At 27.9% G+C, this 18,737-nt stretch overlaps 1 protein-coding gene across 1 annotated transcript; it reads right to left on the bottom strand.

Moving 5' to 3' along the window:
- Positions 1–2,174: 2,174 nt before the first annotated feature.
- LOC126839293 (uncharacterized) lies at positions 2,175–18,255 on the bottom strand. Its single transcript, XM_050574523.1, has 2 exons — positions 17,938–18,255; positions 2,175–2,292 (listed from the first exon to the last, which is right to left on the bottom strand). The coding sequence occupies exons 1-2, from the start codon at positions 18,253–18,255 to the stop codon at positions 2,224–2,226; spliced, it is 387 nt and encodes a 128-aa protein (XP_050430480.1). The 3' UTR covers positions 2,175–2,223.
- Between the last annotated feature and the right edge of the window lie 482 nt (positions 18,256–18,737).

Genomic DNA, 18,737 nt, shown 5'->3' with positions numbered 1-18,737 from the left:
AATTAATGCATTTAGGATTAAACTTTTGAGTTTTCAAACAAAATGCGACAACGCGTTTTAGCTAATTTATATGAAATTGCTTTACACAAAGTTTTTCATTTATGAATATTACTTTGAATACATACTAAAAAACATTATGATAATTATAAAACTAACTAGTATTAATGACATAAGTAATAATAAACTATCTGAATTAAAATAAACGAGTATATCATCTTGTTTAAAGGAACAGTAAATACTAAATATATTTAGTTTCAAAAGAGTTTTTAGAAAACTAAGCTTATCATCGTTTTTGTGTAAAATTATGTATGTTCTAGTGAAATAAAATATCATACAAATATTTTATGGTATAAATTATTTATGAATAATGATTTGATATGTTTTACAATTATATTTTTTTTGTTAATTGTTGCGTTAAATTATCAAGAAAATCGCTTAAAATATTATTGACAGTTATTGCACATAATTTGTTAAACCCAAAGAAGTATATCTCTTAGATTTTGGATATATTCAATAATAAAAGCAACAATGTAATGTAAGCATAGATTTTTTGGGTCATTTTTTAAATCATCTCACACGAGTCAATGAACTTTAATAAGTAATACGGGAGAGTGGCATATAGTAATAAACCTCGTGAACTTACCCCAATGTTGTTTTATTTGAAAGGGGATACGGCGATACTTTAGTAATACAAGAACTGCAGCTGAAGTCGTACTAAAGAAAATAAGATTTACCGTACATGAACGTATCCTTCATTTAAATACGTAATTGATTTAAGAAGCATAAACAAAGTATTTAATTATAATATTAATGAACAGAATAATAGCGAATAAAGGGAAATAAAGAAAAAGTTTCCCTCTTCTCGGAGAAAGGATTTTTAATATATATATATGTATTTTCTGTTTGTTATTTTAATAATCTAAGGATAACTTTATATAAACTTGAAGCTAATTCAAATATTTTTTTATAAAATTATACCGTGCTGTTATATTAAGTTGATATAATATAATATTTACTTGCTTTAGAAACTAACGCAAATCGACTTTTTTTTTCATGAGTAAAACCAAGTATGTATAAAAAAAACCTGAAGTAACTAACAACATGATAAATAATTATAAGCCTCCATACAAAATCCAAACAATATTATTTCATTCGCGCACCATCCTATGTAGGGGCATTTTTAGTGAAATTTGTGATGCTGAATGGTAAATAAAATTGTGGCCTGGGTGCGTAATATTAAGGATATAACCAGCCAAAAAACGGCTTATATGTACAATTTTTGGGTGTTTTTCTCGATTTTGAAGAGGAAGAGTGAAATTTTGATATGTTCGGCGTATTATGTACTTTTTAGGTACGATATCTAATTTTTAAATCAGCTGCATGAATAAATCGGCCCAGAAGTTTCGGAAATAGGTCGGGCATAAAAATGAAAAATACATAATTGGAAAAACAATACCTTTTCTCTGCTCCGCATGGAAGCTAAAATTTATTTAACACGTGTTACGTATAAAATACAAAACATACATTCATAAATTTAATAGGAAATACATTTTACATAAAATATAAATTAACCTTATTCTTATTCAAAAACTGTTTTTTTTTTTAAATAAAACTAATATTATGCTTAGATAACTTCCCTCAAACTCGAACAAAGCATTTAAAAAGCATAAAAGTATTTTTTTTAATTATTGCTATACGGGAGGATATTATTTTGCAAGTTGGATCACATCTATTCATCTACTTACTTGTTTTGTGGAGCGTTTGTACATAAAATGTGTACACTTATTTTTTGTAGGACATCAACATGAATTGCTGTGCTTACAGTATAAATAATTGACTTTTTTCATTCCTTTAGTTTATGAAACATTTATTCGCAATATGACAATGTTAACACATTATAACTGAATTCCAAAAAAAAAATAATCGATACTATATTAATCCTAGTGAAGATGTATTGAAAAAACATAATGATAATACTGAAACGTAACATCTTAATTAGGTGAAGGTAGTGACTACTAGGTAGTGGAAACTATGTGTAAAATAAAGTGACAACTTTAGGGAAATTATAATTGTTCTAACCGTGTGCATCTGTAAAATACAATCTCATAGTATTGTGTTGATAAAATTCAAAATTCAAAAGAATTCGTTAACAGTAAAACAATAGGACGACCATCCTCGGGCGAACAGGTGTTGACATTATGTACCAGGTGCATCATCCGGACATTACGAACCACATGTCGCGTCATCTCCTCTGATTCCCCCTTCCTCTGCCTGCGTTTCATGGTCGTTACCCTATTATAAACAGTATGGCTTTTATTTACACACACACACATACGAGTAGGCCTACACGCTAGCAGCACACGTGTAAACACGCTTTGGTTAAGTTGGGTGTCACAATAGTTACGGGAAAAAAAATTAAAACCCCTACGGCAAACCATATAATAAATTAGTGTAACTGCGAATGCGGCCGAAGGAACTGGATATGATAATTGAACTTGGTGCCAAAATATATAGAAAATGAAAATTTTTTTTCAATTTTGTATAGGAGCTCAAGTATTTAATATATATATATTAAAAGAATATTACTTATAGAAAGTTTTTGATAATATAAAAAGCATTTTATCGATTCTAGTTCACAATTTGTCGATGGCATCTAATTTATAATTTCCTTTCTTTCTAATTCAACGGGTTACTTTTTCGATTAACTCGATATGAAAATAGTATAATAATAACTTATTTCGAGAGCAATATTATTTTATAGTACACCGTTTTTTTTTTTTTCTAGTCATACACATCCGGGACGAACAATAATGATAGAGTCTGGTGCTATGGTGGTCGTGGGGCGTGTTGTACGGACAAGATCGGAGGGTGTTATTATACCTAAGAAAGGTTGATCGGTACGTTACGGCCGTAGGATTTTAATGAAACTAATTTCAAAGAAAATATCCCATATAAGTATTCCTCTCCTCCTCTCAAATTAACAACAAGGGTAACGGCTATTATGTTGGACACCTGCGCGCGGGTTATGTAAGGAAGTGTCGTCATCTGTTGACGGCGTACGATTTTCATAATAGAATAATTATTATTAAATATGCTATAATTAGTATTATTGCTATGCAATAAAGCCGGAACACGGCCAAATCACAATTATTTTATTGTTTTCTCGTGTCCGTTATGGCTAACTAAAAACTGACATGAACTGACCTTACATAGGGCAAATAAAAAAATGGGTTTTGTTTTCATGGTAGACCATTTAGACGAGATTGCATTGATTTATGAAAGTGAATGTTGGTCATTAAGTAAGTGAGTATAAATGCGTTGATAAGAATGATATAACGAGAGTAGATAGGGTTTCACAAAGTGTTGGTTTTAATACTGTTGTCGCATAAAAAAAAAATTAAGTGTATTTAGTTATATTGGCGATCATTTGATTTTGGCGCTATAATTTACCACCGTTTCTTAAAATTACAACATATTTTTACTCTTTTTCTACCGTTTGATTTTACAATACGTTCAATTTTTGTTTGCAGAATAATACATACTAATATTTCGTCGTACAGAATAGGACGTTCCTTAACGGTGTCAATCAATTAAGTGATTTAAATTTCAATCAAAATTTACATTTAACTTTCATTCATTAAAAATGATGAGAATTGATGGTTAAAATACGAATAGTGGGTTAATAAAGATTTATTATGGAACGCTTAAAATACATGCACTTGACACTTATCTGAGAGGCCTACTGGCAGAGTTGGGCATTATATTTTAGTTAGTATTTTATTTAAATAATGTTTCGAATAAAAGTTGATTATTCGACCATACCGAAAAATGATTAAATTAACTATTATACGTGATTAATATCATTCAATCATGACTAATTTAACTATTATTCGCGTTAGCTTTTTTAGTAATTTTAGGGGAACCAGAAAAAAACACTTAAGATAAAAATGACATGGTTTTCAAGTTAGAATAAAATCATACATAATAAAATTAAATTGTGGAAAAATGTATTTCATCAATCTCTAATAACTTTATTCGTGTGTACCTACAAAAAAGTAAATTTTTTAGTCATGACTAATTTAACTATTGGTCATGATTGATTTTTTCAACCATGATTGATTAAACTTTTGTTCATGATTAACTTTTTCAATCATAACTAATTTAATCGTGCTTCAAAGTTGAAATTTGTATTCATGATTAATTCTATTTGTTATTGTTTGATTAAAAAATTAATCATGACTAAAAAGTTAACTTTATGTGATGACTAAAATGTTTAGTCATCGAGTTAACTTTTAACTTAAATAAATATGCCCATCTGCTGGTTAGTTCGACAAATTATTTTGTTTTTTTTAGTGGTGTTATTGTATATTTATAGAGCAACCTATATTTTATTTCAGTCATTATTATTATATTTATTAATACTCTTTTCTTTAATTACCACTGTTTGGAAGTGATGTGTTTAACTATCAACGAAAAAAGTGTTTTTTTTTCTTACAATTTTAATAGAACATGATAATATGTCTGTTGTATTAAATATACTTAATTACTACACAAATTTGTATTCACCATTCACCCCGGCTGCCGGTAGTTCTGAAAATCATTTAATGAGATTAATCGAATTGCTATCAGAATCGAGTTTATCAATAAAAGAATATTCATATTTATAGTACTTTATCTACAAAAACCTATTAATTTAAATAAATCATTATTGCAGCGTTTTCCTTTCATTATGGCCGGAACGCATATTAAATTTTGAATTTCCAACGTATAGCGCATAAAGTTTAATATGTTAAAAGGATTATAATTTCCGCCAACTTCGATAACCATTCATTACTATTAATGTTGTTGTGATGAAATATTATTACATCGTGAGCTATAAATTAAACAGAATTTTCCCAATTATAAATAAGTATAATAATTATAAAATAAGTTTCAGTATTTTATTTTTTATTTAATAAATTATTTGTATTATTTACATCCGAAACAAAATCATTATTATGTAATATAAAACGTTCTAAAATTATTATTATAATTAGAACTCGGACGTTTAACGACCATAATAAATGTAATGAAATATGCATTTTAAAATGTAAAAATATGCAATTATACGTTTTTATTGAAATCGGCTAGAAATGTTAGTTAGCTTCAGTAATTATTTAAAAGGTGTTTTATGTACCAGGATAACATTAAATTACAAATATATTGATGATGTTTTGAAATTTAAAAGAACAATAATGGTTATTTTAGACATTTTGAACAATATTGTACAACCAGAATTTTTGTATGATATTTTTTCTCAAATTGTGTATAATTTCCTTGAGCTCATACTTGTAAACACAAAATAATAATAAAATGGAACATTTTTATCAATATTATTCTTACAAATATAGCATATTAAATCTATAAATAATCATTTCAGGCAAATATACGTTCAAAAGTGTCAAATATGCAAATATATTATGCAATATAAGTTTGCCGATTTGAAATCTAGTCTTTTATAATAGAATTTTTATCGTAATCCGGTATAAATATGATTTCACTAAAAAAATATTATGCAAAGTCATTAACATCCGAGTTTTAATTATAATTCTATCTTAATATCATTTGAGTTTTTGTACAGGAATAATAATTTTTAGGTGTTCTTAATTTTATAAAATAAAATAAAAGTAGAATTACTCTTTTTTGCATTTAAGTTATCACATTTTTATCTAAAATTAAATTTAATCTTAAACTTTTAATTCATTTATTTGTCGTTGCTCCAAGTTTTTAAATCGTAGTTTTCCTGAAAAAAGTTAAACGCGAATAGCTCCATGTTGTCACTATCCGAAAACGGTTTTGTAAACAGAAATTGTTACACAGACAATTTTGTAATATTGAACTGTATATAATGTAATAATTTTAATTTGTAGCTTATACATGTACGAATACATTTTAAGGACGACGAAGAGAGATTCGAAAAAGGCCATTAAGATAATAACACGATGATGGAAAAGGTTTTAATCCTATCTGGAAACAAGGCATTGGAGTGTGGGGTGGAGTGATTTTAATAAACGATGGTTTTAGTTTGTCCGCGTGGTCTGCGGTCGTCGAATGGTTCTGTTTGAAGAGGGAGAATATTGAAATTCCTCATCGTAGGACTGGGTTTGTGTGTACAAGCAAAATTCCATTACAAGTCAGTATTAATAATATAAAAAAAAAAAAAATGAGAAGAAATATGAATGTATTATTGTAGAATAACGGGCAAAGAGATGTGGGGAATAAGTTGCCAGAGTATTTTTTTCCTTTTAATATTTCTACATTTTTATCATATTTATTCATAATATTTTAAAGTTTCTTACGATAGTATAATGCAAACAAAAGTTTAGTATAATAACCAAAGTTGTTCACAAAGCTATTTTCCCGGCAACGCCGCTAAGACTTTAAACTAATGGTAATAATAATTGTTTATAATAAAAACTTTGATCTCTTCAAAAAACAGTATTATTATAATAGTGTATTATGTAAGCGTAAAAAAAATCGATAACTTTAATCATACTTACAATTTGCCAACACAATAAAACTATAACGTTGATAATATAAATAAAATACTCGGAAATTCTCGGAAAATATTTACAAGTTTATAGCTTTTCTTTTTGAAAACGTTTTTATTTGTGTACATGTAAAATATTATAAAACATAGTATTTACCTTTTTTAGTATTTTCCAATCAACTTTTGAAACTAACGTAACTACATAATGAGTTAATTTTTTAATAAAGAATAATTTTCTGAACATTTTGATTGGTCGATAACCAGTTTTGGATATTTTCTTTTAAAGTTATTATAGTTTACAATTTAGGACGAGCGGTTGAGCGCGGTTGAGTCGTGCGTGCAGATAAAAAAAATCTGCACTCCACCTTACCTACCTAAATTTTAGACTTAAATAACATAAGAACTACTTACTGAAAACCGGTTATGAATGAGTCAACATTTTCAGCCAATTGTTCTTAATTTAAAAAGTTGATAACATACATAGGTTATCATTAATTTTCAAAAATAGACCAATTTGAATATAATAATATTGTAATATAGCGTTAACGAAAAAAAAATGTTCAAAAAGAAAAATTACAAAACTTCAATAATTTTAAGAGGAAACTGATGTAGGTCGTAAGAATAATCACCCGGTGTAATATACATACAGTACCAGTGAAGATGGCCGAGTTTAAAGTCAAAATTCCAGTGTCTTTTGAATAAAACGTAAAAAAATAAACAAAGTATATTAAAACTAAAAGGAAAAAATAAATTAAGTAGTCTCGGAGAAACTTAAAATATTGTGTACATTTTGTTTGATGTGAAGACATGCGTGGCCTCAAGTTTCCTTTATCATATGTATAGTCTTCATAATTGTTTAACCACTCGACTGAGTAAAAGGAATTCTCTATACAAATGTTGTACTATGGCGTGGGGCCCATTAAAATGTTCAGCTTATTAATCCTTTTAATAGTGTACTTGAGAAATTAGAGATTTGGAAGTGATTAAGTTTATAATTGTTTTAACAATAGTATCTTTTTCCTCCTACTTTTTAAAGAAAACTAATGGTAACGAAGCAACCCTTATTCATCCATCATCAAAGTATAAATAAAAGTCCTTTAAAATAATGTAAACTGAGTTCAGGACATGGCTGTAACGTTCGTAAAGCTTAAAAGGCTAAATTGAAATAAACATTGCTAAACATTTTACGTTATTAAAATAATTTGAAAACAAAGAACACCCAACTCGATTTTATTAGAAAATATGGTTTATTTCCCTTTGAAGTTTTTCTCGTTAAAATTATCTTTAGTAATATTTTGAAAAATGAATTTGATTAAAATATTTCAAACCTTTTTAATTTATTTACAATAAGTTTTTCTAAAGTATTATAAATAAATAAGCGTTTATTATCATAATCTCTGTTAATATCCAAAAATTGATTACTAAATTGTATTTCATATATATTTCTTTCCGTGCCTAACCTATTATCAAGTTTTAAAATTTTTAATATTTCTACCAAAACCATCAGAAATAAAATAACATGTTTTTAAGTTGTTTGTTATTATCATAAAGTATAATAATTTATTATTCTTGGTATTATACGTTATATAATATAATACTCATATACATGAACAACCTGATTCAATTGTCTTTCATATAATGAATTGAATTTAGTTCAAAACTAAAATACGGCCATCCAATAGCAAAGTGCGGGTCATAAATTAGTTGGATGCGAGAAACGGAGAGAGAAGTATAAACGTAAATTACTGGAAAGCTCTCTTGTGATGTACTAAAATAGAATTATTGTCTTTGTAAACTTGATTAAAACTTTTTTGTTTGCCTCTGAGCTTAAAAAATAAAACGTATATTATTATAATCAAATTTAAAATTCATTTTTTAAATTATTTGAAATCTAAGTGTTTTTATGAATAAAATGTCTAATCAAACACTGATTCTGAGAATGGTTTTGTAGACATATGGTTTATTTGAAAACGGTAACTTTTCCCTTGTATAGTTGAAATTGAGTCGATCATAACTAATAAATATGATAGTTATATTATCCATTTATTTTTTATACATTTACAATTTTTTCTGTAAGTAAAAAGCAATTACTTCGATATCACAAGTAGTAATCACCCAAGGACAATTAAGACATGATATCAAGACCTTTACTTTATGATGATTTTGAGTTTGTATATTCATATTTCTGAAATTACATTTCAACAAAGTGTCAAATGTAAAACAAATATATATTTTTTTAAAGAACCAATGTGTTTGTAAGATTTCAAAAAAAAAATTGGAAAAATTATAGAGAGAAAAGTACTCAAATTGTATATAGATACCTATATCGCTATAAAAAAAAACTACCATTTGCATTCCATTATAAAAGTTACACAACTGTAAGGTGTAAGCTAAAACTTAATTTAATCTTTGACATTTTGCTATAACATAAATAAATCATGATACATAAAAATAAAATAAAATATTTTGCTAATACTATAAGTCTGTGACAAAGAAGATATATTATTCATATTTAATGAAAAACCATTATTTAAATCAATGTCATTAATATTTTTCCATTATGATATTACATTTCGCCATTTGTGAGCTTATAATTTTTACCAAAGCAAATAAACAAGAGTATACCAAAATAAATATTACTGTGTTCAAAGCTTTAAAATACTTTATGGTTTAACGACCGGCTATAAAACAGTATTTACTTTTACGCTGATTTAGCTTACGTTTAATGTATTTTTTTTTTTATATGTTTTTAAGTTAATTATCAATACGAATTATCAAAATAGTATGGTCAATAGTAACAAAAGTGTTAAACATAGTATCAATTTATTAGTTATAACATAAAATTGTCACCGGCCGGGCGACTATTTGCCTGCATCCCCAAGGTAAATTTGGAATAGAATAAGGTTAATCAAATACTTAGCCAGATCTTGGCCTAGACATTTTATTTTGAACATTTTTAGGCATACCTAAAACTATAGTCTAATTATTATGATACTATAACGGTTGAATTTTGAAACAATGTGGTAAAACAACCGTTTTAGTTTTGCTTTAATAACTTTTTATTCGCGGGACTAATTTCTTCTAAAAATGGTACTGAAATCCAAGCTCAGCTAATTTTTTTCTTGCTCTAGTTAAATATAAAATATTCAAAACGAGTTACGCCTACTTTTGTAATGTTTAAGTAAAACGGTAACTTTACTATTCAACTTTAACGAAAAAATTCAATCAAATCCAAAAATCCGAATTATTTGTCAAGTACACATTTTTATTTGATTAAATTCCAAAACTCTTAATTGTGTTATTTAACTTAAATAAATAAAGTGTTAAATTATGAAAATCTGGATAATACGTCAATTCTATTTTTTCGGAAATCCAGATATTTTATTCATTAATTTTTGTCTTATATGAAGTAAAATATATATATCATCGTTATAATAAATTCTAAAGATCTGAAATTGTGCATACTTAATATGGCCCAAAGTCGATAAAGTTCAACTCTTACTTTTTGGCAATACCCTAAAATTGTTCATATATTTCGACTTAAAAACATGGCACACCAAATAGTTTCCAATTTGTACTAGGTACTTAGGTATAAATTTATAACCACACCAATACAGTAAAAAACTAAGAAAAATCTTGGTTAACTTCTAAAACTTTTCGCTAGAGATGATGAACATATTATTTCGGCGGCTTTTTTAATTTGTTCCTTTTATCACTTTAACACGTTTATTGGTTTTTCTCTTTAGTCTGTTTCAGTAATAAACTTGATCAACTAACTTTTTTTCGCTCCTTTCATTCGGTTCATCTGATTCATTATTTCTTTTGTGTTCTTCGATTACTTTCTGACCTGATTATTCTATCCTTATTCGCTGCCCAATTACTTAAGTTTTAAAAACGAGTGTTTAAACTACTTACAGAGAAAAGTTCATTTTTCTCACAACCATTTGGACACGTTCATTAAAATTGCTATTTTACTTATATATAATCTTATAGGCTCTAAATACGAACATTTAATTTATGATTATTCGATGATATTCTTCATAAACGTTTAAATTGTCATCATACGGTTTTCTTGTTGCTAAAAAATGTTTGCTTCCATTTTGCGTGTAGCCATCCAATTTTGTATGGTTAATCTCATTTTTGAAATGCTACTAAATTGAGATGAGATAAAAAACAATAAAAATGAAAGTGAATAGACGACAATACAATATAATATAATTTTAAATCTTACATCAGTCTATAATACTACACATTATTTTTTAGGACTTGATACTAGAAATAATTTGGGTGTTTTAGTTTGTATTATAGTCTAGCAACCATCTCCTAGTAAAGTGCACGTGCCTAAAATGAAAAATTATATAGGTATATGTACTAATATATAGTTTACTTTAACCGAACAGTTGCGGTTGGAGTGTGATTTATAGTGGAAGTCTTGCTCTGTTGAACTTATATAATATTTTATTGTATTCGTAAATTATTTTAGACTTTACCGCAGTACGTAATTTGTTTACACTTAACCACCGTTTAATTAGGGTTATATTAATAGGCGGCGTTCCAGTACGCATGTCATACTTATTTTGTCCAAAACATACAAATTCTAGTTATTGACAAAATACAATCAATGAAGCGTAATTCATATATTGTCAGCAATGTTTTAGAAATGTTTAATGTAATGTGGCGTTGTATGTTTTCAAGTGGATTTCACATGACAATGACGTTGTTTGAAAAAGTTGTCGTACAACAGTTATTATTATGATATTTGATATGTATTGTGTTATTCTTTGTTTTAACCAATTTGATTTGAAGAGAGGAGGAACAGTTTCAAAACTTCACAGCAGGGTCGGTGTAAAACGATTTGCACTGTGTAAATTGAAATACCTTAAATACATTCAAAAAGCAGTTTTCCATCCTATGGTCCTTTTAATATTATCAAGGGAGAGCCGAAAGTTGTGTACAACTTCAGAATGTGGAATGTTTTCTGACACATTAACGATCGGTTCCTCCAGTAAAGTAAATGCTAAGTCTATCTCTTTCATTCCCCGCGTCCCGCGTTTGTGATTGTATGTGTGTTGGAACTTGGATATATTATGGCGAATGTCTGACAGTTCTGTGTGTGTGAGTTTTAGTGTACATTTATATACATTTATATGTGTTTGGATAATATATAACACAAGACGGTTGCCATGGCGACGAATCATATTACTTTAGAGTTCTTATTCTTTGCCCTCCCCAATGTACTAAGATGAAAACTCTCTCCTTGCCTCCATCCACCACCCACCCTAAAACATTCCACCGAACCCCTTAGATTCCCCATGCCCCTGTCTCGTCATTACTACAAGAAACTGAAATAGCTTTCTTTCTGTCTTTCCCTTTTAAAAGGCCTCGTTTGAATGCAAAATGATTCCCCTTTTTAATGCTCTCTTTTATGTACAACCGTATACATAATATATACAATATCCATATATTAATATATATTATATACATATATATATATATATATATGTATAAACGCACGAGATTTCAAAATAAGATTTCATTTCAAATTATCGAGCCATCAAAGTTATATTAAATTTTGAATTACGGAGCATTGATAGAGTTTAACAGGAAAATACATTTCAATTATAACTGAACTATAATTTTTACTGATTCATTTTTTTAAAATTATTTTTATACAATACATTAAACAATTGTCCAATCGAATAACTCAACTAATTCGCTACATGTTTAAGTATACAAACTCTTTGGTCACAAGTGAAATCCATTAATAATAATTGTCTCAATAAACATTAGATAGACCGACAATTATAAACGATTTAAATTTTTGATAACTTAAAAGCATCAATTTATTAATTTGAGCATTTAAATAAAACAACAGAAATGGCTGGTTTTCTGAAAATCTTACGAGACACAAACTCCTGACACATATTCAAAAATGTATTTTACCAAGCGATATGAACCATATTATGAGTCTTTCAAATACAACATTGCCACTCGTTTTTTCCTCTTTAAGCAATGAAACTCTGGTAAAAGGTATAATGAGAAGCTATTTGTTTAAATACGCTAAAGATAGGTTTTATGTCAATAATAAAATGCAAAATTTCCAGTCTCGCATCGCTGCTAAAATTAAAATAAGTTACTTTGTTTTTTTAAACGTTCACTTTGTAACGTAGTTCAATAACTAATCTTACAAATAAAATAAATTAAAACGAAATGTATTAAGTACGATATAAGTTGTATCTATCGGTTAAAAAAATGTCCATTCCCATAAACAACGTACTACCTACTTTATTGTTCATTAAATATTACTCGAATGTAAGTCAACAAAATTGATGCTTTTCTTAACACAAAAAAAAAATACAATTTGTACAGACTTTTTTTTCTGTGGTATAATAATTGACAGTGACTTCAATAGGATTTACTTGTTCTGATAACAAATTAGTTTATTATATAATAATGAATATGGCCTTTTGTGATATTTCTAAATAAATATATTTGCTGTTCGAAAACAATGAGGATTTTTTAACTACTGGTAACCTAATTGAATAGCGAGCTCATTAATATTGAATAAATTCGACGCTGTAAAAAATTAACTGTCCATTAAATAACGTTTTTATTTCTGTAGTCGAATAATTTATGTTATATATATCTTTTTAAATCACGCACCATAATAATAGTATAATAATAATTATGACTAATATCAATTTAATTTTTGTTTCAATAGTCATTAAGGCTGTTCGCTGGCAAAATTATCCACTTTCATAATTCCTGCCATAGGCAAACTTCCGTTCACACAATGTTCATTGGTTATTTTCTTTAATAAGTCTATGTTAATCCATCTTTGTCTGGGCTTTCTCATGGTCGTTTCCATCTATGTTTACATCATTGCTACCTTCTACCCAATGTCTTCCGCTTCAGACAAGTAACCGACTTACAAGGCTAAATCTGAATTTGCTAATGAATATTAAATTATGTTTTTCAATTTAAACCGTTTTTATAATTTGACAACAAATAAATGACAATACATATCTAAATGTATACAATAACTGTCAATCAAAAATATAAAAAAAACCCGCATTAATTTTTGTATTACATTTTCTAAATGTTTTGTCGACAAAAAATATTGCAAGTAAATATTTGTACGATGTAAGTGTTAATAGTATTTTCTTTTTCTACCAAGTACATAATTAAAAAACAAGATGACAATGTATTGTGACAGTTATTTTCAAATGATATTTTTAAATAATATTGTATTAAAATATTTTTTAAATAAATTATCGGTTAGATATTTTTAAAGGGCTACTTTGAATTTGTTTGTTTTTTAATTCCAGCCACAACACTATTATGACTAGTGTAATAAATTATGTAGTAAAAAATCCCAATAGCAATACATAGTTACTTTTTAAATTAATAGCACATAAAGTACAAATTATTAATTGAATTGCAGTTTACAAACTTATGACTGAAATCTATTGTAAAAATCTACATTAAATGTAAGTACATATTATAATATTGAAAAAAGTATTATAAAAGGTTATACTTTGAAAATAACCCGTGGCATTATTGTAAAGAATTAAATTAAAATATGACATTTGACTAATAGGTTTTGTAATACATTTTTGTTTCCTAATTATGGTAATGTTTTATAGTCTGACAGAGTATATATTTCGATGTTATGGCCATCTGTTCGAGTATACCTCATTTTCCTATTCACAGTTCTAAAATAGACTATTATAATTCTTCTTTGTCTTAGCTGATAAATAATTTATGAAATAATTGTTTCCTGTAAATTATCTAGTAAATTAAATGTAATATTATTACTTACTTTATCTATAAATAATGTAATTAAAATTAAAATGTTAATAAGGTGTTTTTAATGATAAATATAATTTGTACTATGAAAACCATATTTTAAAGTAAAAAAAAATTACATTTTCTTTATACATATTTTAGTTTATTTTTACTTCAACGATTTTAAAACACGTTCAATACATTAATTAATATATTAATATTACAATTATTATTTGTTTTTAAATATTGGTAAACTACAATCAATGATATCAGAGGGTTTTTTTGTGTTAGTTTTAAAATTCAAAACGTTATTATAAACAAAGCTAAACACAATTTACTCGTAGTAGGTAGAGTTTTTCAAAAAAAGTCAGATAATCTCGACATTATAAAACAATAGAATGAATGTTTATGTAGACAACCCTTTTCGACGCATTGAAGGTCAACACGTAGGCGATGACCTCAGACGTCCTCCAAGTAGTTTAACAGTCACTGACTAAATAGTAGTCGTTGTAAGTTGTAACAAGCGTTACACTAATTCTTTAGATCGATAAAGTTAAAGAAATCATAGAATGGAATGTCATTTAAAAACTGCCAGTAAGATTAAGTTTTCCCGCGATAGTAAATGTCATAGCTTCGGCTTCTTACTGAGAACTTTTAGACAAAATGAAAGTAAATAATTTGAAAATGGTGTAATTATAAAGTACAAATCATATTTTACAGAATTTAAATTATATGGAAAGTTTGTTTAATCAAATACAATTTGTAAAAAAACTTCATTAAAAATGAAAAATTTCAAAACCTTTTTTAAGTTTTTTTTTTCAAAAGGTCATTGACAGTCAGGCAAGTCTTCACAGAATTTTGCATAGTACATAACCGAAAAAAGTGTTAGTTACAAAAGCGTATCTGTACAGAAATAAGAAATTATAGATAAGAGATTAGTGATAAGAGATAGCAGATAGGAGTTAGGAGAAAGGATGTAGGGGTAAGAGATTAGGGGCGAAAAATATTCGGTACTTCAACGAGACATGAAAATGCTCTTTTGTGGTTAGCAGAATCGGCCAAAAGACTTTTTTTCTCAGACTTCAACAATTATGTCTACATAACGTGTTTAAAATACCAATACATTGCTTTTTAATTTTAATAGTACCAAAAAATGTTGACTCGTTTTTTTCGACTCGGTAAAGTATGACAAAAATAAATTTTATTATTTAAGCACTCCAAGAAATTGATTATATTTTTTCGGTATTGAATTAGGGTTTTTATACAACAACCATACAGGCATTAAACCTACTCTGTTGGTAGCGCGGTAAAAATGAATTTGAAGCGTCCAATTAAGAACAAGGTCACCAAAATCATTTTGGATCTATGTAAAAGACAAATATTTGTAAAAAATCGTATTATTTAAAAATAAACCGTTTGTCTATGATATCAATGATACACGTTGAATTATTAAATTACACCTGTGACCTGACCAGTGCAATAAAATTGTTTTTTTTTTTCCAATACATGTATTGTGGGTTATTATTATAACATTATACCGAATGATTTATACCACAGAGGTCATTTGAAATGGCCCAGGATTTCTCACACGCTCTAGTGGTAAAACTATAAATCACGGTCTTCTCGTGCTCATAAATTGCATGGCCGACATCTAAATGTAGACAATTGTAGTTTTTATAGTTTTATTGATGTACCGTATATAAATGGACAGTAAAAAATTGAATTCCTGAAACATTAGAATACCACAAAAGTATACTCCGGTATTAATAACGCACATTTTAAATAAATATTTAAAAACAATTTAACATTTGTTTTAGAAGTACCTATGTACACAACTCCTTCAATATAGCACGAAACTGTGATTTTACGACTTAAATAAACTAAACGTGCTGCGCACAATGTCAGGCTAAATTCGAGTTTACCAAGACAACTTTTGTACAGTACACTCAACTTACTAAATTGTTAGCAAAACTGCTCTCGCTAACGATGCATGCTACCCTCGGTTAGTACATATTATAATTATTTGTAACTTATTGCTGTCGAAGATGTAGTTTTGCGTTATTTGAAATTTTTAAGACATCTAAACCGATGGTAATTATCGATAGTCTTAAACTCTCAATACGAATGTAATATTAATATAACTAATAATGGAGTACTAAAAAAAAATGTAAGACTTACAGATGTTTTGTTATAATTGCAGATTTCCTCTGAAGTCAATATCCTGAAAGATGAATCGTTTTTAGTTGTTGCACACTGTTGAAGTTGATGGTTATCTTACAAAATAAATTATTGTCTCAACATCAAACAAACATTACACAACTTACAGCAATAATATTTTCCACCATATTAGGAAATGTTCCGAGAAAACATTTAGAAAATAGTTATACTTCTAAATTTTCGTCTAGGTTTTGACGTTGTTTAACATAAGTTATTTCTACAAACTATGTACTATTTCAAAAAAAAAAAAAATTGACAGAATTTGTTATTCTTATATTGGAATCTATGAACATTGGCCATATAACAATAGTAATGCCAATTGCCATAATTGAAGTTAACATTATATTCATTTTTATGTATTACTATAACCTAAACGTGACTTACTCGTTGCTTTATTTCTCGATTACATATGTGTCGTGTGTTATTTATGTTTAAATGTATATATCTACATTTTACCGTTTCCCATACTTCATAAACGGTTTGACTACACTTACAAATTTAAAGTATCGTTATATTCTCAGAAACCGTGTAAACTGTAAAACGCCACAAAAACGAAAATATACTTCTAAAGGTAATCGCGCTGTTACGTTAATTCCTCGAATATTTTTCTCGAGTAGTATATTCATCCTGAATAAACTATTATACTGTTTTAATATAATATTACATATGTAACATATAACTTAAATCAGTTGTTGTTGACATTTATTACCTTAAATTATAAGTGTTTTAGTATTAATGCATAATGTAGAAATATGGCATACGTGTCAGATAATAAAGACGTTTGGTCGTTTAGATTTTTTTTATTACTTATAAAAAATTAAAAAAATATTAGTAAAAAACTGCCCAAAACCACCTCGTACCAGATATTTTTAATCTCTACTCCCAGATGGAAGGATTTTTTTGATTTTTTTGTTGCTATTTTAAAAATGACTAAAAATACTAATAAGGCAACTTTGGGATTAAAAATTGAAATTAACATAATATAATATGAATATTTGTAAATTATGGGTGTATATTAAATTTTGAATGAATTTGATTTTTTATGCGTAGTTTTTTTATTTTGTCTGAAAATTATACTGTCCGTAGTATAGTATGGTTCTATAATGTAGTCGTATTTTTCAAAAATCTGTAGTCAAATATTTTTTCATAAAAGAAAAACTCCCCGAAAAAACTCGATCGCAATAATAATTATAAAGTTGGATATTTATGGTTTGTCAGCTATATAAGTTATCCGTTACAGGACAATAAATTACACATGTCTCTACCCAAACAGCGATGAATATTATATTGCAGTTAAACATTTTGTACATTTAATACATTAAAATTTTAAAACGGGAAAATTTTAAAACGAGTGTACATAATATAATTTTTAGTAAAAAAATGCTGCGTGCACGAATAGTTACCGTTGAGGCCGCGTCGGCGTATTCCTCGCCGTATTCCTGTTCACCATTGTCGTCGTCCTCATTACCCTCTTCTTCTTTCTCTCTGCCATCACCTCCGCCACTTTCTAATGGACCAACAACACCGGAAATCCAATCTCGAAAGAAGTATAAAAACAGATGCATCGTTACCACATCCGAATCGCCGCATTTAAATTTTGGATTGCCGCTCGCGGAGTAAGAGCCCATACAAACCGCATATTGTTTTCCATTGCAAATTGTAGGGCCGCCACTGTCGCCGCTGCATGTCTGTTTTTTGCCTTGTTGGACACACAAATACATTTTCCGAATTTTATCTTGAGCGAAACAACAAATCGATTACACAACAGCGTGTTTTAGTTGTTCCGCATAAATCATTGAGAACATAATACCGCTCATATTCGGGCATGCATTCGGACCATGTTTAACTCGACAACTATACTGTTTTCCTACACGCCATGGTACGCCATTCGTTTCCATGTTGCCGAATCCTATTCCAATGCAATCGACCGATCTGTCGGAGCTAAACTCTTTCGGATGGCCGCCTATTTCTATGTATTTCGAACAAACGAATGGTCTCGATATCTGTACAACAAGTTTATTTTTTTATTAGTTTTGGTCGATACCGTTGCTCGGTTGGCGAGATACTCAATTACTTCGTTGTTTGATCAAATAACGAAGTAGCCAAGTAGCGAAATAACTTTAAAACAATAATTTGTTATTGCAATAAAAAGCTAGTTAATTTATTAGCGATTTAGTCTATAGATTAAAAATTTAAAGCTATT

The sequence above is a fragment of the Adelges cooleyi genome, unplaced genomic scaffold (assembly GCF_023614345.1).
Source record: "Adelges cooleyi isolate 19-005CV unplaced genomic scaffold, UGA_ACOO_1.1 ACOO_flye_CR_arks_rails_tigmint_CR_PRNA_30, whole genome shotgun sequence".
Classification (NCBI taxonomy): Eukaryota; Metazoa; Arthropoda; class Insecta; order Hemiptera; family Adelgidae; genus Adelges; species Adelges cooleyi.
Note: the sequence above shows the minus strand (reverse complement) of the source record. Positions and strands in the feature narration are given on the sequence as shown.

Coding starts and splice junctions, on each gene's coding strand:
- LOC126839293 (XM_050574523.1), bottom strand. CDS start 18,255: ATGTATTTGTGTGTCCAACAAGGCAAAAAACAGACATGCAGCGGCGAC. Junction 2,293..17,937: donor ACGCCGACGCGGCCTCAACG/GTAACTATTCGT, acceptor TGTTTATAATAG/GGTAACGACCATGAAACGCA.